This window comes from Sturnira hondurensis, unplaced genomic scaffold (assembly GCF_014824575.4).
Source record: "Sturnira hondurensis isolate 20B ecotype Veracruz unplaced genomic scaffold, ASM1482457v3 Scaffold0004474, whole genome shotgun sequence".
NCBI lineage: Eukaryota > Metazoa > Chordata > Mammalia > Chiroptera > Phyllostomidae > Sturnira > Sturnira hondurensis.
The window spans coordinates 15,114,398-15,141,256 of record NW_028077105.1 but is presented as its reverse complement, the minus strand read 5'-3'; the positions used below and the strand labels follow the sequence as shown (position 1 = coordinate 15,141,256).

At 35.5% G+C, this 26,859-nt stretch overlaps 1 protein-coding gene across 2 annotated transcripts in view; it reads right to left on the bottom strand.

Moving 5' to 3' along the window:
- Nucleotides 1–26,859, bottom strand: part of TBC1D32 (TBC1 domain family member 32) — a 181,799-nt gene that overhangs the window by 71,490 nt on the left and 83,450 nt on the right. For both annotated transcript variants that reach the window (XM_037045843.1, XM_037045842.1), the window contains exons 23-26: nucleotides 24,426–24,514; nucleotides 3,605–3,727; nucleotides 1,778–1,886; nucleotides 869–962 (exon numbers count right to left, since the gene is read on the bottom strand). In XM_037045843.1, the coding sequence (XP_036901738.1) occupies nucleotides 869–962; nucleotides 1,778–1,886; nucleotides 3,605–3,727; nucleotides 24,426–24,514 (415 nt within the window). The remainder of the gene's footprint in view (nucleotides 1–868; nucleotides 963–1,777; nucleotides 1,887–3,604; nucleotides 3,728–24,425; nucleotides 24,515–26,859) is intronic.

Here is a 26,859-nt window from a genome sequence, read left to right as displayed (position 1 = left end):
AATTTGAAAGCACATAAGTACCGCTATACTCATGGCAGCATTATTTAAAATTGCTAAGATATGGAAGCAGCTTGTGTCCATCAAAAATGACTGGATAAAACAACTATGAGACATTTACACAGTGGAATACCACTTGGCCATAAAAAAGAAAGTTTTATCCTTTGGGACACTATGGATTGACCTAGAGAGCATTATGCTAAGTGAAATAAACCAGTAAAAGAAAGACAAATACCATATGATTTCACTCATATGTAGAATCTAATGAACAAACTGAACTAACATGGAAAATAAAGATCAACTAATAGATAGTAACAGGATGACAGCTGAGTGGGGGGTAGAAGGGCAGGGAGGAGAAGGATTGAGCAGAAAGGGAAATGGACTCAGGGACACCGACTGCTTCCACATCTTGTGTGGTGATTGCAGGGGCCAGAGAGAGGTATAAAAGGACTGAACGGTAATGGAAAAGAACACAATTAAAAAAAACTACTTGGGCCCTGGCTGGCATAGCTCAGTGGATTGAGCATGGGCCTGTGAAGCAAAAGGTCGCTGGTTCGATTCCCAGTCAGGGCACATGCCTGAGTTGCAGGCCAATTCCCAGCAGGGGACACATAAGAGGCAACCACACATTGATGTTTCTCTCCCACTCTTTCTCCTTCCCTTCCCCTCTCTGTAAAAATAAATAAAAAATATTTTTAAAAAGTACTTGGCATCATAGAAATATTAATTTCATAAGAAACTTTTTAAAGTACAAATAAATAGGCATGGATGTATCTACATTCACAAGCAGAATGATAATAGTATTAATCTCCGCAATACTTTTTAAAATTATAACAAAAGCACTAAAATAACATGATATTTGATATTTTACCTTGTTTTAGGTCAGCATTTCTTGTAAATTCTGACAGATAGCAGTTTGGTACAGGATATGATGAAAACATTGGCCAAGGATATGGATCATCACCCTAAAAACAAAGACACGTAACTTAGAAAGCAGTTTAAAATAACACTGAATTTTAAGGCTTTCTGAAATACCATTCACTGAAGTTGGCTTTGTTTCATTACAATTCTAGGGAAGTACCCTAACTAAAGCTATTACAACTCAATGCTCTAATGAATAATAACTGAAATGAAATAGAATAGAAACAACACTAAATAAGCAGTGATGACAAATGTGTGGCAATTTTTTCCTAGCAGATAGAACTGATAATGATAGCTTTAGTATTTTTCTCATGAAAGGAAATGTATGGTCTTCAAAAGAATCCTGTATTTCCTAGGTTGCTCACAGAACTGTTTCTCCTGCACTGCCCGTCATTTCTCTTCCCAGAGGGAGGGATTGCCAAAGCAAAATGTACTCAGTAATGTAAAAAACCCGAACCCGTCAAGAGAATACCAAACTCTTAATACTGATGGAAGGAGAAGCAATATTATACAATATTGCTAATTAGATACAAAAATATATAAGCATCCAATAAAAATTAAGTGTCATAAAAGAGAAAGACATCAAAACTAAAAAATTCAAAGATACACAAGGAAGATGGCAACTTTTAAATAAAATAATATTCTACTCCGCAACACAAACTAGCACTGATGACCCCTTGCCATGAACAGAATTTTTGTTTTGAAGGTGTTTGCTTTCACCCTAAAATTTTTCTAGTAATAATAAAGATCACCTCTGTGATACAGACACTTGATAGTTGTTGTTTAGTGTCAACTGAGGTGGCTATCTTGTTTTAAAATCTATCAGAAAAACATTCCCCCTCTTCTTAACCCCACTCACCTTCTCTAGCATCCTGGGAGGCAAAATCCGTTCCACTGGTCCACCAATAAGATTTATTCTAACGAGCACATGATTTCTCTCTACTGATAAGCCATCAATTATAAAATTCCTGAAAAAGAAACATATCAATTTTGTTATTTAAATATAATTTAATTTTAAATCAAGTAACTGGAATGTAAAAGGAGACAAATTTCTGTAGAAAAGTCTGAAAAACAGATTATTTGTTGTTTTTACTTAGAAATATAGGTGGGGCAAAAGTAGGTTTGTCGTTGTGAGTGTGCAATACAAAATTTATTTTTGTACTATTATTTATTAATGATTGTATTATTTTCCATATGAACTATAAATCCACTTTCCCCTCACCCTGTGTTTCTTCTTTTTTCTTTTCCCATTTTTTCTTTTTTACGAGTTGTATTTTTCTGTTTTCCACATTAATAGAAGCCATCACATCCTTTCTCAAGTTCTTTCCCTCCCCTACTACTATGAGCCCACTTCTGACTGCCCTTGACTGCCCTTCAACACATTTGTGGCTAAAAATTTTGACGCTATGCCATTTCCCCACCCCCACTCAATCCTCGGTGTTATTTCTAGGATGTGAAAGGGGAAATGCCAACTCGCACTGCCATATTTAAACTATGGTTTTATTTAAATTTAAAGTGTTGTTTTGTTTGGTTCCATTTCATTGTATCTAGCAAAATGTTTTGAACTTTATAAACTAAATCTGGAACATGTTTCTAGTAGATTTTCCCTTTGTTTAATATGCATTTGGTTAGTTTTGTTAGGTCCTGAGGAATTATATTGAATTGCCTTTTCTGACTCTTAAATGTACCCAAACATTTTTCTCTCTATTTATGAATGCTATGAAGTAGATAAAACATCTAATTGTATCAAAATTCAAAACTATAAAAATGTACAGTGAGAAGTATATTTCCTTCCAGTTTCTCAGATTCCCTTCTGATTCCAATTCCTTCTAATTCCCTGACAAGTATTATTGCATTTTTTAAAAATGGAATTAACACATGCATTATTTCCACAATGACTTTATCACATTTTTAGTCAAGATTCCCTTAAGTTTTAGACCCAGCGCCTTAAATCTAAAATCCGAATGTTGCTTTTACACAGCCTCCACCCTTCCTGCAGCTTTCAAACCTACCCTGGAAATCAAACCTAGACTACCCAGCGATGGCTCTGGTCTTCTGTAATCCTCCAAGACCCAGCTAAGATGAAGGCACACTTTTCTGAAGGTTACAGACACAAAAACAACACCAACTACTGCATGTGCATTCAGTAAGTGTCAGCCATATTGAGGTAATGGCAAGTGTGACAAATTAACAGAAAAAAGCTATACAGATACGATCACAACCTCATTTTGCAATAATCAGAATTTATGACTATGAACCAACATAATTGAGAGAAGGGAGAAAAGAGTTCCTCCGCAAGGGAAACACACCGCAAATTCAAACATTTTGTTTAATGAGTCATCTTACACAAGCTGCATTTAACAGTGATAAAACTTCATGGAACCATTAAAAAAGTTAGCACTTGACTATTTTAGAAAACCAAAACCAAAATGAAAAACTAAGTTAAACCAAAACTGAGAAAACAGTATTCTGCAAGTCCTTTCCAAGAGCATCTATCAAAGTATTTCTAACTGTGGCTTGTATGCTTTAACTGTTTTTTTTACTCTGTTGTTTAAATGTGTTGAATTCAGAGAGTGGAGAAACATTAAACAAACTATACAGAAAATTTCTGTCTCAACAGAGTATCTGAAAAAAAAAAACGTTTTCATTATTATGGCTTAATAGGCTTTTTTTCCTTTTAGTTTACCTGTGGCCCTCAGAGGTCTCCAGGATACTTTCTTCTTGAGCACATAGCAATATTTCAGACACTTGATACTGAGCCTCTAATAGAAGGAGAGTGTCTAGACTACAGCATATCACACTTAATAACCTGTATAAAGAGAAATAAAAAAGTAGATTTTACAAAATAGGCCCTAAAAGTTTAGAGACTTTCTTAGTGTCTTAACTATTTACACATAAAACACAAATTTTAAGAAAGATCATATAGTTATTTCAGATATACAGGGTCTGGCAGAAGTAACATCTGCTTGAGTGTGGTTGGTAGGGTAATATTACATGTGTGATAATTTATAGTTTTAATTTGAACATTTCACCTAAAATGTCATATGGTGTGCATAAGTGTGATATTATTATGTTACAGAGTTACATGCTTATGATTTTGTAACAAAAGATTTTATAATAAAAAAGGGGCATTATTTGTGCCAGACCCTGTATTTTAATGAATTTGAATAGTAATAGACTGCAAAAGGTTTTTTGTACAAAAATTTAAAGACCATGGGTAACTCCTAATCAAGCTTTAATAACATTTAAATCTAGAAATATTCAGTTTTTTTAACTGCTAGTTAATTTAAAAATTAGTTAGGGAGACCCTCATCCCAATACGCCAAGGTTGCAGGTTTGGTACTCGCTTGGGGCACATAAAAGAATCAACCAATGAATGAATAAATGAGAAAACAACAAGTCAACATTTCTCTCTCTCTCTCTTTTTTCCTCTCTCTCTGCAAAAATCAATAGATAAAAATAAAATCATAACATCAGTAATTCATAAAAACAGCAATTCCACTGCTGCTAAGAACCCTGAAACACCAATTCCAAAGAACCTATTCATTCCAATGCTCATAGCAGCATTATTTACAATAGCCAAATGCTGAAAACAGCCTCAGTACTCATCAGTAAACGAGTGGATCCAAAAGCAGTGGTACATGTCCACAGTGGAATACCATGCAGCAGTAAGAAGGAAGGAACTGCTACCCTCCTCGACAGCATGGATGGACCTGGAGAGCATTGTGCTGAGTGAAATAAGCCAGGAGGTGAAAGACAAATATCACGATCTCACCTATAAGTGGTATCTAGTCAACAAAACAAACAAGCAAGCAAAATAGAACCAGAGATATGGAAATAAAAAGCAAACTGATAGTGACCAGGGGGGAGGGGGGAGGGGGTAACTGGAGGGGGTAACTGGAAGGGGCAAGTCAAGGAGCACGTACAAAGGACCCCTGGACGAAGACAACTGGGGTAGGAGAGGACTGAATGTTGGAGGTGGTAGGTAGGTAGGGCAGGGGAGAGTAACGGGGTGAAGTGGGGACAACTGTAATTGAACAATTTTAAAAAAAGAAAGGTTATGCCAATGCCACAGCAATAAAGGCATTAAAATATTTTTTAAAACTGTAAATCACTACCACTTTTGTTTCACCAATTAATTACAAAAGAAATGATAGAATCATGTTGCTTCCAGGTCAGGAAATGTTTATTAGGTTAAACATCAATGGCTAACTTTTTAATTCTCTGGTAAAGCTGAGAAAATATAAATATTTTCTGAGTGAATAAACTAGTGTTTTTTTCAGTACCAGTAGTGGGTAGGATATAAAATGTTACCGAGAAGTCAGGTAAAAGGAGTCATACAAAGAGGGCACTGACCTACCTCAACACCACTAAAAGGGAGACGAGTAGAACCCATGCAGTTGCTGTGTGACACAGACAATGTATACTGCCCCACCTACGAAACACTCTGGCCACGAAACTGAACCTGAAAGTAACCAATCCTGGGCGAACACTCAGGTGAAACTCCGAACCCTCTTTCACAGCAGTGGGAATGGACGACAGCACAGGAGGATCCCTGGTGCTACTAGAGTCCTTAGTCAAAGGAACAGGCTGGAACAAGGAATCACCAATGAACCAATTACTTATCAAGGGTTATAGGCTATACAAACACTTGTTAATAAGTAAAAATGACTGCCTCCACGGTAAGGTCGGTGGAAACAGCTCCAGAAGGGGACAAACCACACACAAGAACTTAGGTCTATAGAAAAATTCCAGTTAAACTGGGACCACGACACCCTAACTCCCCATCAACACAAAGGTTTAGGGAGAACCTAGTAACCTTTTTCCTTTCGTTAGGCTACTAATTCAGTGACATGTCATGGAAGTGACTCAATGTCCTCAAGTTTCTGATTTGAAAGAAGGGTTCTGTGGGGTCTAGATGGACATGAGAAGATGAACTGGAGCAACTCTGAAAGCAAATAAATGCCTGAGCCGATTTTTTCTCATTCCAGGTTGAGCAAATAGAAACTATAATAAATGATACAAGACTTTTAAGATCTAACAAGTACTAGGAATAATATAAAGCTTAGCAAATTTCATCCAGCAGTAAATTAAAAGAATAGTATACTGTAACCAAGTACAGTTCATTCCAGGAAGAAAAGGATATTTTAATATGAAAACATCTCCTAATGTAATTCACGACATGAATATATAATGGAAAAGAACCATATAATCATCTGACCAGATACTTAAAAGCTACTTGATTTAAGATTCAACATCTACTTTCTATTCCCTGTTCTCCAAAAAATTCTAAGTAAATTAAAGAAAGGTTACTTTCTTTAATTTGATTTACAAAACAAATTTGTCTCAAGGCAAGAGCTAAAAGCATAAACAGGAAAGCATTCCCCTTAAGGTCATGAGGAAAGCAAAGTCATCCATTATTATTTAACAGTGATCTAAAAGGTTAAGCCAATGCACAGAAATTTATTAAAAAATAGAGAGTCATGCTATCTGACAAGAGATAATAATATCCATTACTAGAAGGTGATAAAACTGTTTATTTGGCAGCCATCTCATCCATGACACAAAATTCAATTTACTTAATTTTAAGAAATATTGGTTGAATACAAAGTATCTACCACCATTTTAAGTACATCGCTGAGGATGCATGCATAAAAAATTTCACTCTGTATGGAAAGCAAAATACTAGTGGGTGGAATACATAATGAACAAAATAAAAAGTTAAAACCAAAACAAAAAACAGCATAAATAAAATTAAACCAGAGAAGTAAATGTAAAGCTCTGTCGAGGGGGGCAGTGTGGATGCGGAACTGTGTGCAATTTTAAATAAGGTGGTGAGGAAAGTCCCTACCAAGGTGACACTTCAGTGAAGACTAAAAAGAAATGCAGAAGCAAGCCATGGAGTGATCAGAGGACAAGTGTTTCAGGCACAACAAATAGCCTGAGCAAAGGACCTAAAGTGAAAGTATCTCTGGCGTGTTTGAAGAAGAGTAAGGGAGCCCATGTAGCTAACGTGAAATAAATAAGGAGAAAGTACTAGGAGATGAGATGACGTCAAAGTAATATTAAGGGTCCAAATCACACAGCACTCTGTAAGGCCATTGTGAAAGTTTATCTTTGTTGACATGAGAAACCAGGGGAGTATGATTACATCCTGATGAAATGAAAAACCTTATGAGTACAGAATTGAGATGATCTGATTTGTGTTTTAATAGGTTCACTCTGGCTGCAATGTACAGAATAGGGAGAAACAGAGGTATAGATACCAGTTTTTTTCAAAGCTATAGTAACAATTTCGATAAGGTAATAGTTTAAAACTGAGCATTGTCAGTAGAGGATCTATAAATTAAAAGAAAGGCTTTGTGGTGGAATCTTAGGGTGGCCCCATGCCCCCCACCCTCCTGGTACTCAGGCCCTGGTGGGATTCCCTCCTCTTGGGTATTGGCAGGACTGGTGAATTCCCTCTAACCACAGTGTGTTACAGGTGAGAGAATGGATGTGGTTACATGATTGCATTACATAAAACTCTGCTCTTCTTGCTGGAGTCTTCCCTTTCTGCTGGCTTTGAAGAAGCAAGCAGTCATGTTAAGAAAAACCATATGGCAAGGACAATGGATGACCTCTAGGAGTTGAGAGCAGCCTTCAATTGACAACCTAGAAGCAAAGGCTTCTAGCCTCCATGCAGCAAGAAAACAAGATCCTTTGTCTGTCAAGACCCTTGTTAGGAGACAAACAAGGTCCTAAAGCCATGAGGAAATAATTCCAATAATCTTTGTGAGTGTGGAAATAGATCCTTCCCTAATAGAGTCTCAAATGAGAAAACAGACACAGCTGACACTTTGATTATAGCCTTATGAGACTTTGAACAGTGGACCCAACTAAGGTGAACCTAACAGAAACTGAAATAATAATTGTGTGCTGTTTTAAGCCACAAAGTTTGTGGCAATTTGTTACACACTGATATAAAAATAACACAAACTCCAAAGTTTATACCTAAGCAACTAAAAGTATGATATGCTTGCTATTTGGTTAAAATGTAGAAAACCACTAGAAGCTGGGGAAAAATTATACACACACACACACACATACACACGCGCGCGAATGAATGAATATGAGAATTAAGTAGGGTGACCAGTAACAAAAAATAATTTACTTATACCACTAATGACAAATTAAAGTATTACCATGGAAAATATATCATACTAACAGTAGCAAAAACCAGAAAAGACAAGAAATGTACAAGACCTATATGAAGAGAGCTATAATATATCACTGAAGAATGTAAAAAAGTTCAATAGAAAGACAGTACCTACCAGGATGAGAATATTAAATATTACAAAGATATGTATTCTTTCCAATCAATTTAAATTTAAATGTATATTGTGCAATAATATAATAAAAATTTAAAGCTTTTATGGAGCTCAAAAAAATACCTCTACTGATAACCCAAAATAACTTTTTAAAAGAGAGCAATGAAATAAATGAATAATTTGCAATCATTCAATCTACACAATCTATACAATTCCATGGGCATTTATATCTATGAGGAAATTACCATGTTCTAAATTTGGGAGATGTACAACATATGTAGTTTCGCAATAACTGTGAGAAGGGTACAGTTACTATCTCAATTTCACATGTGGGAAAACAGAGGGACAGAGAAGGTAAGATTCCTGCCTCAGATCACTCTGGCAATGTGGTTCCAGAATCCACGCTCAACCCCCGGGTGACGCTGCCACATACTGGGGAATGTAATGTAAGACTACAAGTACTAAATCCAGAAAATATATTAAAAAACCTCTATGAAAAAAATTTTAGTAATAGTAACTAAAGAATGCAGATTAGAGACATATGCCATGATTACAGATCAGAAAACTCAGATGATAAAGACGTCAATTCACTCACTGTTGTCCTATAGATTCAATCCAATGATAATTAATATCTCAGTGGGCTAGTCTGTATGACAAGCTGATGTGAAAATTTCAGTGGAAAGAAATGGACTCAAAGTAGCCAGGATATTTTTGAAAATGAAAAAAGTGGGAGATAGAGTTGCTCTATCAGTTATCATATATATAAATTATTACAAAGCTATGATAATTTTAACAATATGATTGATATTTGCATGAGGATACAAAAATCCAAGGAACAGAAGAGGAAGTTCAGAAAAAGTCTTTTGCATAATCAGATTTTTGTAATACACTAAAGAATTACACATGTATGTGTGTATGCAAAAAATATTTAGCTAATGTTCTACACATAACTGACTTGTTAATTACAGCCAAAACTGAAGAACTGGACATAACTCAAACATCTATTAATAGCATAAATAAAACATGGTATATTCATACCATGAAATATTATATAGCAGTGAACATAAATTCACTGAACGCATGCAATATTAATCTTAGAAACCAAAAGCTATACAGAAAAGATCAAACATGAAAGGATATATAGTCAAAGGTGCCAATTATGCAAAGTATAAAACAAAGCAAAATTAGAATATATTGTTTAGGAACATATAACTAACTAATCAGAGTATGAAATAAATGCCATACAAGTCAAAACTGTGGTCACCACTGGGGACCAAACTGACGCATGGGGCTCATCCTCTTTGTTTCCTTGATTGGCATGATGTGGACATTCATTTTACAATAATTTTTAAAGCTGTATGTTTATATTTTATGCAATATTTATTTTACTATTTTGTGAAAAAGTTAAGTGCTATATTAGGGTAGGTAATGGGAAATGCATATTATTATACCCATAAAAAGTATAAATATGTTTTTGACAAATTCAAAATACTAATAAAAATGCATACTTTAATGATTATGCATGAAGATTCTTGTAGGACTATAACAACTACTGGCATTTACCACTAAATTAGGTAGTCATCTGATAAGCAGATATTAATGACTCATTAACTATACCAGCATGTTTGTATAAGCTAGCAGCTAGAGTAGAAAAAGCCACTTGAGTAAGACAACTGTATTTCTTTAGCCTAACTGTAATACTAAAGCTAGGGTTACAAAGTGAACAGAAGTGTGCAGATTAATTTATATCCACTAATCAAGAAAAATGATTTTAAAAAGTCTCAGAGTTTATATATCATTAGGCTTATAAGCAACAAATTGTGAAGTTGAATTTTTGTTGGCCCCAGACCAAATTTCCCAAAGTTATGAAAACAGGTTCTGCTGGTTACTTTCACAAATAGAGCAAGTTGGTTATATCAAGATGTATTCCAAAAAGTAAACAATTTCCCAAGGTGAATCCAAATTCATGGATAAACTAAATAAAATTTTAATGCTATATTTTTGTTTTTTATGAACAGATAACATAATAAAAATAATGTAAAGTATGTTAATGTAAAATATCAACAGTTGCACAGGCAAATTTCATAAGTGTGTGTATGTATCTTTCTCAGGATATAATTAAAAGTAAATTAACTTTACCTACATGCTAGCATCTCACACAGTATCATCTATAAACTAGATTTCTTTTTCTTCTACCTTGGTCACCTAGTTAGCGAAAGTTGCCAAAGTGTGTTTTGGAAATGTGTGTGCCAAATGTTTATCCAATTTACTCGTGTCCTCGGGGCCAGTTTAGGCTTCATACAAATGCTATTTGGACTTGATGGTGAAGTTCTGCACACATATAATTCTGTGTTTTGGAAAATCATAATGCACAATACCAGCTGAGTCAGGGAGGAGGTTAGGGAATAATCCTATAATCCTATTATTGAAAAGTTTAGTCTTTCACCTAATATTCTACTTTCATCTCGGTCCTCAGCAGTGCCTCTAGTTCCGAGTGCTTCAAGGAAGCTGTGATGGGCAAAGCTGCTTCTGAGCCTCCTCCCACTGCCAGCTTGGGTATTAGCTTTCCTGCACTGCAAATAAATACCTTATAATTCGTCCATTTGTTCTGTAGCTTCCAAAATCATATTGTGAAAATCTCCAACCAGTATCTGTCTCAAAAATCTTCATCCCACACCTTTCTTCCTGAAAAAGTATCTCCATCAAAACAAGGGCATCAACCAAGATATAGGAAATCTGATCCCAGATAAAGAGGATCCAACTCAGAAGAAAGACAAAAGCAATTCCCAGGATGGAAAAGGGAAATCCCAAGAGGGCTAACACATAGGGCCAAAGGATCCTCCAGTACGAAATGGAACAAGGTGTGATACAAGAAAAAAATAGTAACAGATGTCCTCTTGTTCACTGAGTGCTCATGTTTTCACTAATAAAAATAGGACATGGTCCCTGCATTCAAGAGTGTAAAAACCCTGCCTGGCTGGTGTGGCTCAATGGATTGAGTGCTGGCCTGCAAACCAAAGGGTCGCTGGTTCAATTCCCAATCAGGATACACGCCTGGGTTGTGGGCCGGGTTCCCAGTAGGAAGTGTGTGAGAGGCAACCACACAATGATGTTTTTCTCCCTCTTTCTCCCTCCTTTCCCCTCTCTCTAAAGATAAATATATAAATAAAATCTTTAAAAAATACACCAAATATTATTTTTAAAAAGAATGTAAAAAACCTTGAGACATAATTAGAAAGAATAATTGTAAGGCGCTTTGGTGTTTATCTCATAAAGCAGTACAATGCATGGGTCAGATATTGCATTCTCGAGAACCAGAATATTTAGGTTCAAATACCAGCTTCACCATTTACTAGCTGTGTTACCTTAAGCAAATGGCTTAACTTCTTTGGCTCAGGTAAGTCAAACTTGTAAAAGTAGAGATAAGAAAGATACTTGTTTCATAGGACTATTCTGAAACAAATGACTTAAATGTAAAAATAATACCCGTTCCTGAGACATAGTAAGCACTCTGTAAGTGTTCCACAGCAGCAGAGGTAGGAGCACATGTTTGAGGACAGTCTAAGGATACATTAGTATAAAGCAAATGAATAAAACCACGCAATTATTAATTTTCAGAAAAAAATAAAGTAGGGCCCTGGCTGGTGTGGCTCAGGGGATTGAGCACACACCTGTGAACCAAAGGGTAGTAGATTCAATTTCCAGTCAGGGCTCATGCGTGGTTTGCAGGCCAGGTCCCCAGTAGGGAGCGCAGAAGAAACAACCACACATTGATGTTTCTCTCTCTCCCTCTCTTTTTCCCTTCCCCCCTCTCTCTCCCTTCCCCCTTATTAAAAATAAGCAAATAAAATCTTCATAAAAAGACTTTAAAAAATAAATAAAGTAGGAAAAAGAAAATATAGTTATGGTACACTACTTCACCAACCAATGAATAATGTTTATATAGACAAAATACTGCAAACTTCCAATACGGATTTAGTCAAGATAGTAATAAAACAATGGAGCAGGGAGAGAGGAAGAGCACCAGGAAACCTAAATTCTAAGCTTCTACTGATAAATCTCTAAAGACAAGAGATTAAGTTTAAAAATCAAGACATGGCATAGTACCGGCATGTTATTTAAAAACCTGGAGTCAAATGCACACAAAAATTCAAGGAGTTGAAAGTAGCATCCTCTGAGAAATGGGACTTGGCAATGGGGAAAGATGGGTACAGGATGATTCTTCATTCTTAAAAACCACCCCGTACTAGTCGGCTTTTTAACTGCGTGCATTTATTACCTTAATAAATATAAATTAAAATAGTGTTTGGTAGATATCACATAAACTATGAACTAATATCTTGTCTAGCCTTTCTGTCAAAGAAGTAAATATGGGTTCTGTGCTGGCAGTGGAAATTAAATTTAAAATATACCAAATGGTTTACTTAGTTTTTACTTTTCCTCAAATAGGTAAAACAATTATTTGTTTTCTAAGCTCTAAATTGTCTTTTAAAAAGTTCTCTTCACCTAATTAAGTTTTGCCTCTAATATAATGAAACTGAATCAATATGATTTAATTTTCTGTCATAAAAATATTTTGGGTAAAAGAATTATAAAAACATTAAATATGGATTGGACATTACAAGTGAATTTATCTTGTTTAAATTAGAAACCTAAAATAAAATTCCACTGGGTAAAGGATTTAAGTTTAACCATAGGAAACTGGCCTCAATGACTGGGAAAAAAATCAAAATATATTCAGGCAGGATAAAGAATTGTTAACCAAGGTAACCAGACTACTAAGATTTGCAGAATTTTGTATTAATTGTTACTACTAAGATTTGCAGAATTTTGTATTAATTGTTAAGACTCAAATTGGTTACTGCTCTTATGAGATAATGAATTATAACCTTGATATACTGACCCTGTAAGTTTTGTGATATAGTTATATGCTTTATATATATTATAAAATATAAATATACTAATTAAGGGCTTCTTATGCACTGAAAAAATGCTCTTAATGCTATACTGTATAACCCCAAGTAATTTACAAACACCCAATTTACCAGTGTAATATCACAGACAGCTGGATAAATTTTTGATGCTCCCCAGGAGACAATCAACATACCTTTGAATATGTGCCAACAAGAATAAATAGCATAATTAAGCAAAAGAACAGTCAGGGACCAGATTGCTTTAACTATTAGTTGGTTAGAGTATGAGGTGCACGGACTCCCTGTGACCATCACTCTGAGAGGTTCCCTCTGCGAGGTTCCCTGTCAGTGCTGACTTGAGGAAGGCCAGCTATGCCCTAGGTAAGCCAGGGGGCTAAGAGCTCTGCAGCTGAGCCTTAGGCCCAGATAGCAACAGGAAGATACACACATTGTTTTGCCTCAGGTATAAAGGCAGCCTCCCAATCTAGTCTGGAAATAGGCATTTAACATCACCGCACAACTAGATTTTGAAATACGGCATGCTATATAATGTATTTCTTTTTCCCCTTCTCCTCTCCCAACCCCTTCCCCCCAAGTGATTTAAAAGTTCAAAGTCATGGTCTATAATTCCTTACCTGTAAACCTTGGGATGAAGACTTGAGAATTTTTAAGCATTCAGGAACAAAATACAATACAGATGGAGTCTGGAGCAATGCCTCATAAGTAAGCACATTAATATTTCTTTGGCAAAATAATATTTAAATTTCAAATTCTTCGGGTTAAATCAAAACTATAAAGCCTCATATTATTTCAGGCAAAATTAGGTGTAGATAGAAAATATGTTATAAAAAAGTTTATTTTTTAAAAACATTTTCTGAATTTTAGAATTCTAAATCAGAGATTGTGGCACATGAACAGATACTGTCAAGTAAGTATCATTAAAATATTCATAAATATAAAGAATCTGTTTTTAATGCATGGTATATAGAAATTTATTCTTAAAATCCAATTTCTGTAAATGAAAATCAGTGCCTACTTCATGTGAATATTTATTTGAACTATTTGCAGGAATAAAACACTGTCTGAAATTCAGGACTAACCCTTTCACTTGTTTTGGAATATAGCCTGAATACGGTGGATACCCCAGAAGTTGTCTAAGAACCCAAATCAAATCTCACTACCAGAAGGATGACACCCCTCTGTTCTTAATGACTGCATAATTTTGTATTACTTATTAAATATTATCACCTCATTAATGTGCACAGGTAGGCACTTGTCCAGGGAACCAGAATGGTTAGTCCCAGGTATAACCTCCACTTGAAGGAATTCCAAGCGTGGTCTTTGTTTAACTCATGCCTGCAGTCACAAGCCCCTTCTCTTTACCCCACTGTTTTTTCCTAATAGTTCTCCCCTGAATAGACTGAGTTAATGCATTTCATTTCTACTAATATTCTAAATATTTTGATATATGTACCACCTTACATTCTATGTTATACTTTTATGAACTCTTAATCAAATATGTACATTGTATATGTATCTCATTAATAGAATGATATAATAATCCAACAAAAAAGATTTCCTTCTGATCAGCACAAACCAGCTAGCAGAAATGCAATGTCCAATTAACGGATGACCAAAACCAAGAATGGGACATGAACTACATACAAACTAACCACAGCACCAAAACTGGAACTTGAAGTTTCTGAAACACATATGACCAGATGTGAAGAGGAAAAAATAGGAGCAGGTCAGTTTGCCAACAAAACACTGTGTGGAACAGGTATGAGCAGAGGCTGTGGAGAGCCTGCTCAGTTGCTCTTGTGCCAAATTCGTATCTTTGTTTCAGAAGGTGCTCTGAGATCTCCTGAAGCTGGAAGTTAGTTTGGACTTCTGTAAGTGCACAGAGTAGAGCTTTGGGGCATACTGAGTTTTCTTAAATTACTGGTACATGGACCCAAATGCTCAATAATCAAGGGACATATAATAATCAAGGGACATTTGGACATATAATCAAGGGACAATAATCAAGGGACATTTGGACATATAATCAAGGGAAAATTAGGTATAGATACACGGATACAGGATCAGTCAGAAAGAAGTGATAACTGAAGCCACCATAGGGAGAAAAACAGACTGACGGCGTATACTAGAGGAGAAGTCGATTGAAAAGGCAGGTATTAGAGAGGAAGGAGAATAAGAAATGAACGACTGATAAAAAGGAATCCAATAGTAAAGAAAAGAAGGGTCACATAATCCTCAAAAAAACCCCAAAACTGTATAGAACAGTGTAGTACTTAGTAGAAATCCAATAAATATCTTCTGAGTGAATAAAAGAGTATTTTTCTAAAGTATCAATAGTGGGTAGAATATAAAATGTTACAGAGAGGTCAAGTACAATGAGTCATAAAAAGAGAGTAGATAGAAATACACTTTCTGGGTTGAAAATTGCCAACTCTCTAACTTAGCAAGTCCATTTCTAAGGATTTGTTGTAAAGAAATAATTACAGGCAGAGAGTTATCCATGAAGGTGTACAATAAAAATTTCAAATCACCTACATTTACTGAGACATTATCTGTCCTTTAAAATTATGGTATAGATAAGGAATGGCAGACCCATTTCCCCCAGGGCCACAGCAGCCTTGAAGTCCCCTTCAAAGGGCCAGATGTAATTTTAGGACTATATAAATGTAACTACCCCTTACCAGTTAAGTGAGAGCTCAGCACTATCACTGAGCAGAAACCAGGTGCCAGCCAGACAAAACAAGGTGGAGAGCAGGATTCAGCCGCAGGCCTTGTGTTCTCCACCTGTGGCACAGATGAATGTTTACAGCAATAAAGGATAATTTTAAATCATCAAGTAAAAAAGACTATTTTTAAAACAATAAAACTCCTTTTCCTCAAAAAAAAAATTTCAGCTAAAGGTTGAAAACTATGGACATCAAAGGCTAATTGTGGGTATCTCTGAAAGGTAGGATATTGAGTATCTTTATCATTTTCATTATTTTTCAGGAATTTGTTGACTAAAGAATTTTAAATCAGTTACTGATATCTTCAATTAGTAGTAGATCATTTGATTATTTTCTTCAAATTAATACAGTAAAATGAGTTATTGGATATGTGTATATAGAGGTCTGCGTGTTTGTGTGCATACAAAATCCAAGATGTAGATGGTTTTGTAGTCAGATTATATTCTAATTTATGATATTAAAACAAGGTTACAAGAGATCATTTTAAAGTTATTTCTCATTACTAATGTTAGTCATATTTAAGACTAGTGAGCATCTGGGTCCCTGGGAATAAATAATTTGATGATTTATTGTGATAGAACATTAATGTTTATCTGTTTGTTAAAAAACCAGAATGTTTCTAAACAGATAAGCAAAAATATGTTTGACTTTTCCTCTTAAAGACATCTTATAGGTCAGATTTTTTACAAAGAAGATAGTTATGCATGAAATTGTTCATCATACTATGTATAAAGTCTACAGCTGGTAGATAAATGTAAAATAACTAAAATCGCAAGTGGTTAATTTTAAAGGCAGTTCTATAAGTTAATATTCTTGAGTTTTGCTTTGAAGAAAATTAACAATAAATAGATAATATCAGGGTTTCAAATGTATTAGAAATATGTTTGGGGATAAGTATATTTAATATTTCTTTAGTAATATTAAATTTTAATGTGTCTATTTAATTAAAATTACTTCATAAGATTTATGCTGTTAATAAATAATTCTAGTCTGTAACTTAAATTTAATTTGAAGTCTGATATTAAGAAAACTATTAATATTCAATGTAATATTTCTCCAAGTGTAACACAGTTTTTATACTGAGATAAAATATGATAGGGCAGAGCATAATGTCCCCCCAACCTAAACACAGTTAGGAAAGTCTGAAACTGCTAATCCTCAGGCAGGGATATGAAACCAAACCAAAGGCGACAAAAGCAAACATAAACAAACAGGACTATATAAACCTAGACACTTCTGTGCTGCAGGGACGTCATCAACGAAATGAATGGGCAACCTACTGAATGTTAAAAACATTTCGAAATCACATCTCATAAGAGGTTAATATCCAAATATATGAACTCATACAACTCTATAGTAAAAATACAAACAACCTGATTAAAAAATGGGCAGAGGATCTAAATAGATATTTTTTCCAGAGAGACGTACAGATGACCAATGTGTACATGAAAAGATGTTCAATGTCCCTAAACACTGGGGAAATATAAATCAAAACCACAGTAAGACATCCCATCACAGCTGTGAAAATGACTACTATCAAAGGGACAAGGAATGACAAGTGCTGTCGAGGATGTGGAGAAAAGGAAACCCTGTACACTGTTGGTGAGAATGTAAATTGATGTTGCCACTACAGAAAACTATGTGGAGCTTCCTCGAAAAACCAGAAATAGAACTACCATATGATGCAGCAATTCCACTTTGGGGGGTATTTATCCCAAGAAAATGAAAACATTTATTCAAAAAGATAGCTGCACCCCCCCACCATTTTCACTGCAGTGTTATTTACAATAGCCAAGACAGAGAAGCAACCAGAGTATCCATCTATGAAGAAATAAAAATAAATACATACAATGGAATATTATTCAGCAATACCAAATGAAATCTTGCCAGCTGCAACAACATGGATGAAAGCCATACAGAGAAAGACAAATGCCATATTATGTCACTTTACATGGAGTCTAAATTTAAAAGCAAAAAGACCTCACAGATACAGAAACCACATAAATGAGGCTGAATGAAATGGGTAAGGGAAATCAGAAGGTGCAAACTTGCATTTATAAGAAAAATAAGTCATCAAGATGTAACATAGCCTGGGGAGCTATGGGGTCATTGTTCATAACCCCGTAGTGCACTTTTGAAAGTTGCCAAAACAGTAAATCTCAGAAGTTCTCATCACAATTTTAAAAATATTGCATCTATGCATGGTGGTGAATGCTAATGAGACTTACTGTGGTGATTATTCCCCAATATACACAAATATCAAATCATTATAGTATATGCCTGAAACTAATATAATGTTAGGTCAACTATACCTCAATTAAAAATAAAGAATTATAGAGACTAAGAAAACGGTTGTGCCTAATTTGGTAACCTTAAAAGATAATGTGTTCAAAATATAATTTACATAGAAATTTTTCAATAAATGCACAGCTTTCTTTTTAAAAATATGTTTAAGAAACTGTCTTATTCAATCAACAAATTTACCAAATAAATGTTTACCAATAGCCAAAAAGTACTTGGCAAGGTGGTGGACATAAAAGTTAAGGAAAATAATACTCCTTCCAGATGTTTAAGTTTTAGTCCCAGGGAGAAATAAATATTAAATCTGTGGGAAGGACCATGAAGGCAGTGGCCATGCGGTAAAGACAAGATGAGAGTTGCGATAATAAGTCACAAAGTAAGTAATTCATAAAGCAACATTGGCCTTGAAGGATGAGCCAAATTTGTGTAAGGAGACAAAAGTGAGGGCAATATTGAAGTCGTAAAAAACAAGTACAGAGGCCATAATAACTCAGAACACTGTTCAGGCTGTGGAAAGGAAGAAAATAATGTGCACAGGGAAGGTGGAGATACATTATGCAGCTCCTTGAAAGTCACATAAAGGATTCCAAAATAGACAATTATTTTAAATGGGAAGGGTGAGGAAATTCATAAGGATGTATTTCTTTCCTGCATTAATTACCTCCCATTTTTTTCATTTTCCTAATATCTGATTCCTCACTAGGTAATGAGGTTAAAGAGAATGAGCACCACATCTTATTTGTCATTATATCCCCCACCCCCCACAAAGCAAAATGGTGCTCAAGAAATATTGCTGAGTAAATAAAGTACATAAAAGTAAACTAACAAATTATAAATCTTGATCTGCAGTCATATATAGTAAGTACTGTATATATTATGTCATTACACAGAGTGACCCACATTAGCCCAAACTCCCTCCAGGACAGAGAGAAAAGTGACAGGATCTCTGACGCACGGAGGCAGGTCCGGAAAAGGCAGAGCATCCTTCTCGTACCGGTACGGACAGGACAGGTGGCAGTCCAATGACCTCATCTTTCATACTAGAGGGCCAATCATTACTGTCTAAAAGTGAACTATAATGCTCAAGCCATTTGAAATGTTTTACATAATACTTTCTTCACCTCAGGGAAATCTTTGGGGAAATAACTACCCTTGGAATAAAGAACCAGTTATTTGAAATTCAACAATTTGTTCTGTGTCACTTCGGTTTCATCTCTTTCAAACACATTTCAGTTACTATTTTAAACTACACAAATACCATGTGATCTTACTTATATGTGGAATATAATAAACAAAATAAGCTAAGGAGCAAAATAGAATCAGAGACATAGAAACATGCAGCAGAATGACAGCTATAAGGGGGGAGGGGGGAGTGAGGACTGGCTGAAAGAAGGGGGAGAGATTAGCCAAAGAACATATATACATAACCCACGGACATGGACAACAGTGTGGGGGAACTTGGGAGAGCAGATGGGGTAAAGTTAGAACAACTGTAATAGCGTGAATGATAAAAAATATAATATATAAAGTGATGTAAAAATTAAAAATTATGATTCCACTTTTATAAAAAATCATTTATATTCTGTCTGTATATACATAAAAAGATCTCTACAATGATTTTCCTTTAAGTTAATAATGTTGCTTCAGAATTACTAAGAATTTCACTTAGTTATAATTAGTTTCCTGCATTGGTTAATTTCTTTATAGCAAAGATAAATTGTTTGAAAAGCAAAGAAAAAAGTTAAGATGACTCTTAGTATTAAGCAATTGAATAGATAGTTGAGCCACTTAGTGATTTGTTTTGTTTGTTTATTGTGGGAGATGTTTCAACGTGTCAAGTTTGTGATGTCTGAGAAATGTATGAATTGAGATGTCAGGAGGGAGTTGTACGTATGAGTCTGCGAGCTCAGAATGATGGTTTAGGGTAGGGATATAAACTGGGGCATCCACTGACATATAGATGATACTTAAAGGTAAATCAACATCATGGATGAAACTGGAAAGCATTATGCTGAGTGAAATAGGCCAGGCGGTGAAAGACAAATATCATATGATCTCACCTTTAACAGGATCCTAAACAACAAAACAAACAAGCAAGCAAAATATAACCAAAGACAATGAAATACAAAACAGGCTGACAGTGACCAGAGGGGAGAGGGGAGAAACTTTCAGGGGAAAAGGGGAAGGATTCACAGGAACAAGTATAAAGGACACATGGACAAAAACTAACAGGGGTGAAAATGGGAGGGAGGTGGGGAGCACTGGGCGGGGTGGGGGGTGGACTGGGATGGGAGTAAAAAACAGAAAACTATACTTGAACAATAATTAAATAAAAAATATATTTTAAAAAGACTTCAGTTTGGGCCCTGGCTGGTGTAGCTCAGTGGATTGAGCAAGGGCCTGCAAACCAGAGGATCCGGTTTGATTCCCAGTCAGGGCACATGCCTGGGTTGCAGGCCGGTTCCCTGCAGGCCAACCCCTAGCAGGGGACGCACGAAAGGCAACCATACATTGATGTTTCTCTCCCTCTCTCTTTCCCCTCTAAAGATAAATAAATAAATAAAATCTTTTTAAAAAAAGACTTCAGTTCGATTACATCTGAAGTCAAGTTTATTCATAATTTAAAGAGAAGATTGTGAATTTAGTGAATATATCATTGGCTAAGGTAGATGGCAGAAATCATCTCAATATACATCTCTTTATACAAATTACCCCTGAGAAGGCTCCAACACTTCACTATAGGTTTTCCAGAATGAAAGCAGATGGAAGCTAAAAATTTTCACCAATAACTTTATTGATTTGGATATTTTGAGTACGTCCACTATCTCCCATGTGGTATAATGCTGATTGCTCTCAATTAATGTCTTGATTTGACTGCTACAAATTTCAACTGCTCTACCCAACCATGGAGCATCATCCGGCTAGAAATCCCCAGCATAAAACTTCACAAACCACTTTAAACACATTTGACCAGTCACAGCACCTTCTCCACACAGTGAACAAATCTCTTTTTTTTGCACCTCAGTTGCATTTTTATCTTTCTTGAAATAATAAAGTAAACCATGCCAAAATGTTGTGCATATTTCCATCTTCAATATTAAAACAGCTGCACAAAATTCACCAATTTTGATAAGTTTTTATAAATGCGTATTTATATGACAGCTTTCCCAATACAACCTAACAAAATTGTTTAGAATGAAGTTAAAGACAACTAGGTGCCACTAGAGCCACCTTACAGGAAAAAAAAAACGAACAAACTTTTTGGTCAACCCAATATTATAAGAAAGATCTTCTCAATACAATGAAATAAATTTCTTGTCAATTAAAAACTTGTTAAAAGGCACATAAAATACAATGTCTTCAGGAAAGTGATTCTAAAGTTTTCTTTGAATACTAACACAGCAAACTATTTGACAGCACACAGAAGACTACTGGGATACTGAAAAAATGAAGACAAAATGCATTTCCTAGTAAAACACAAAAACAGTAAAGAGAAAATAAATAAAAATCGACACTTAAAGAACTACTACTGTTACATTTATTACTAACATTTTTATAGTGCTTGCTATAAGACAAGCACTGTTTTAAGCTTTATTTTTCATATGTAATTCTTACAATAATTCTGGAAAATATATACTTTTCCTCCATTCTAGAGATGAGTAACAGAGATTTCACAACTAGTGGACAACAGGCAACGTGACTCCCGAGTCCGTGCTGCTAACGACCATGCCGCACAGCTCTATTATGTGTACCAGCAGTGAAATGGCAAGTTTTCTAGTGTAGGACAGATTGACTCCATGTGGGTGTCATGCGAAAGCACGCGCTATGGAAACTGATGTATTCCATTCCCAGGAGCATTGCACTTCTTGGAATGCTTTGTACATAAACTTAAATCCTACTGTTAAATTTTTGCCAGAATAATAAAGAAAAATACTATTCTATCAAAAAAATATAGAAAATAGGAAGAAATTCATTTAATATATCAATAAGAAAAGGCCAAAATCTGTGTTCTATAATGACAAAACTCAGAAACCTAACTGCTGTGCAAAAGGAGGTTCTATTGAATGAATTTTTCCTAATATTCCTCAACACTTTGCTATGTGATATATCAGATGGTATACAGAGAAAGTTAAAATTTAGTGTGAAATTCATTTAGAGATAAAGGGCACATCATCCAATGGACTGTAACAGCTGCAGATTTTTATATCTTTTTTGAACTATTAATGAATGGTTAAATGAAGCTCAGCTATTAATGAATGGTTAAAAAAAATTGAGTCCAAGATCTGCAATATACATTAGTATCAGATAATTCTAATTTTAGAAAATTGCTTTATTTCTTTGGCAGAGCATTCTCCATGACCCTCTCCCTCATGCCTGAAACAGTTATTTTGCTAGTAGAAAGAAGAAAAAAATCACAAACCTAAGAATATTTCTTTAATTCAGCTGCTTTTACAGATAGTAATGCCTAGATCCAGAAAACAAGTTATATGTCTCAATGTGACCAAAAGGTTAAGAATTTTATGATTCTCTGTGGCCCAGAGACCTCTATTTATCCTTCTCACCCCAACCCAGTCCATTTGAACATGCTACATACAATCTTAAGGAATATATGAAGTCTATCCAGAAAGTATCCAGCCACATACTAAGTGAAATAGAGATTTCATTGAAGAAGACACAAAATACAAGAACTCCTGTACACAAGACAATGATGTCTCAGTCCCCTTTAAAGTAGGCACCTTGAGACCTCACACAGTTCTTCCAGTGTCCCTTCCACTTTCAAAACATGGTCATAATCTTGCTGCGACTTTGCTATGCCTTCTTCAGGCACGAAGAACCAGGCAACTTCCACTGAGATGACTGGGCCCTGGTTTCTGGATGGCAGCCACAGACTCATGATTCATCTCTGGCTATGACCTTCTTGAAGAAATCTGGTTTACTGGTAGTAGTTGGAATCAAGTCATTAGCAACTACACCACAATGATCTTTCTGGTAGCAGAAGCTGAGAAATGAATTTCACCACGACATGTTTCATGACAAGACCCTGAGTCAAAATCTCGGAAACAGTAGTAGTTGGAACCCCCACATCAACTTCTCGTTCTCGCACTGTCAGTAGCCAATCTTTGCTGATTGCGGCCTGTACACGTTCAACATTCTCAGGTGCTCTGCTTGTTGCAGGCCTTCTAGAACGTGGATCACTTTCAACAGATCCTCAAATATCTTTGGAGCATTTATGCCACACTTTTTAAAAAGATATTATTTATTTATTTATTTTTAGACAGAGAGGAAGGGAGGGAGAAAGAGAGGGAGGAAAACCTCAATGTGTGGCTGCCTCCCATGCATCCCCCCACAGGGGACCTGGCCTGCAACCCAGACATGTGCCCTGACTGGGAATCCAACCAGTGACCCTTTGCTTCTCAGGCCAGTGCTCAATCCACTGAGCCACACCAGCCAGGGCTGGACCACACTTTTATTTGCACTGCACTCATTGCATCATCTACAGAAGCTTTCTGAATCATCCAAATAATTTTCACAGAGGAATGTTCAAGCTTAATATAAACTTTGAAGCAGATATGTTGCTCTACTCTCACAGTCATTTTGAATGAAATAGCCACACAGTACATGAGCTAACACCATGGTGTCTACCACTCCCACTGACTAGTACAGTAAGTCGTCATTGTTCACACATATGCATTGCAGTCCACTCTTCTTGGCTGCCAGATGACATCTATGCTATACAAACTGTTCTAATTATGTTAACAGTGGTGAACTTTTTCCAGACACACCTCATACACTCAACCAGAAAGATTTAAAACTTGGGAAACTGAGATTATATAATATGATTAACATAAAGAAACCAAATTTAGGCTTCAAGAAAAATCAGCTATTTCTAGGCCCCTTCCAAGACTACATTATGGCAGGAACCTAATCTAGTATAAAACCAGGAAGCCCCAGTTCATTCCTGAGTAAACTGTAGAGTCCGCAAAATGCCTCTGTATATCTAACAAAAGTGGAAGACACTGTAATAATACAGAACCTAAATATAGGCAGAGGCCATAATATAAAAATATAATGGCTATAATTTACTTTGTGTGTAATATTACAGGAAGGCAAATTACTTTTAAATATACTGTAAAAATTAGATTATTTTAAATACTTTTTGAAAGTATATGGAATGGATGTTTTTTCCATGTTTTTGAAATATCAAAATATATCTCAAGTAAAATTTAGCATCTTACCTTAGACCAAAGATGTGTGACTGCTCATAGTTGAATAAAGAATGAATCTTAGCTTCAGAATTCAAAATTATAAGTCTATCAATAATATCCTGAAAAAGAAAGACTTAGAGTGAGACTGGGCTTAACTGAAACCATTTAAAGAAAATCAAATAAACAAATATTTATGTAGATGTGTGGTTCTTAAACTTGGCTTTACATTTGAATCACATAGGGAGCTATTAAAAAAAAGTTACTAATGCCTGAGTCTCCTCTCTAAAGATTCTAAATTAACTGGTTTGGGCATGACCTGGGCGTTAAGATTTGTGAAAGTTCATGAAACAAATTATCCAATGTTTAGCCACTAGAGAGAATTGCTAATTTATATCCCATTCTGGTACTGTGTGATCAGCTTAAGCAGATAGTTAAGTACTGATTAAACTGCTAAAAATTTAAATTACTCTGAAAAACAAATATGAAATATACAAATGTGAACCATGAACAGTTTTACTTAATAACTATTTGAGACTTTGTTAATATGTATTCCCTGTTCATGTAAATCAGTGGTTTCCAAACCTGGTTGAACACTGGAATCACCCAGGGTACCAGATAGATGATAGACTGATAGACAGACAGACAGACAGACAGAGATGTCCAGGATCTGTCTTGGAACAACTAAGTCACTATCAGAAGGGGTATAACATTAAAATCCTTTTGAAAGCTCCCCAAGTTGTTGCAATGGGCAGCCAGGCATGAACACCTCTGATGCAAGGACAGGGAAACCTGATGGCCTACATGTCACCAGCTCTCTCAAACATTGACAACTTCAGCCTACCACACAATTTTGAGCACTCTATAAAAGCCTTTCTTTTTATAATGCCCTGCTTTTGTGTACCTTCAGGTTCAGGCCTAAGAAATGTATCCACAGACAAACACTTGTATCTCACAACACTCATTTTCCTGACCAAGAAAACTGCTACCTGCTAGTGAGTTTAAATTCAAGATAATCCTGTGACCAGTAGGGCAAAAGAAGAATGGTTTCACTATGGAATAAAGTCACGTAATATTTACTGAGGTCTATGTGAGTGGTAGAACAAACATCATACCATCAAATAAGTCGAGGCCAGAGAATGAGTTTGTAAGGAGTGGGTCATAATGGATATCTCAAAATCACGTTTAAAAGATACTGATAGCAACACAGTAAAAACTAGATGGTGGGTAAACTTACCTAGTAAAAGTTCATACACAAAACTTAGGAATGCACTAACCATTTTACAAATATTTTGTAAAAATGTGTAAATAATATTAGCAGAAGAATTTGCAGTCATCAGATATAAAATAAACTATCAAGAATAAAAAGATTGAGCTCTTAATCTGTCATTGTTGTCTGCTGCTTAGCTGAGCACTCATTTCAAACATTATGACAGAATAAAACTTGTTCAAATTCCCAGCTTCATATCTGTATTCACATTAATTGCCCCACTGCTTTTTCCCTTCCTTTCTCAATTTTCCACTCTGACAGGTCTGATTTAGCTTGGATGACAGGGCCTGAGAACTCTCCTTGACTTTGACCAAGCACCTGAACACACTCAAGTAGTCTTTTCAGTAGACACATGGAGAAACTTGTTTGCTATGTAGTTCTCCTTCAAATAGGTGTTTGTTTAAATAGGTAGATATTTTCATTGCACACTATTACAATATTTAAAAAATGATCTATTATCACTCTTTACCATGGTAAACCCTCACAAATTGATCTGGAACTGATTATGTACCACTAGCTTTCTCTCACCTGAGAGGAGGGAGACTGTCAGCTCCTAGCAGCTTCTAAAAGGATTACTAGAGATTTCTGTTCATTCTCAGGGTACTAATATAAGTGAATAAAATTGGAACAGTTATCTGATTATTAAGTTCAGACTATTTGAGAGCCAATGATGCCTTGTGACTCCAAAGTTCTTGCTCTGAATCTAAGTACTATATCTAGTACTTAGATATCTGGTAACAATAAAAAAGAGAATGTATTACCAACAAACTAATGGAAGAGTAGATTACAGCCATCTATCAATGATAATGCATTTTCAGAAAACAAATGTTACCGTAAGTAATTTCTCCTCCAAAGGGGATTACAGTGATGGATCACCACTTAGGGAACAAAAAAAAACTCCTGGGAAGGCTGCCTTATGAAGAATTTCAGTTTCTAAGCACTGCTATGCATGTCAGTAAGGTAGTTTCCTAAATTGACAGCTTCCCAGCAACCATCTTGTGCAAGAAAGGCTTGGGACCCACAAAAAGTAGTCTGAAACTATCTTAAAAAATATTATCCAGCTTAAGAATATGTTTAATAATCTAGTAGACCATAATGAGACCAAGACCGGAAAAATTAAGAGAAATGTGTATCTAGTCTATAAAATACATGTTCAAGTGCATACTCTGCTTACACTTGTGTCTGACCATGTCTGTG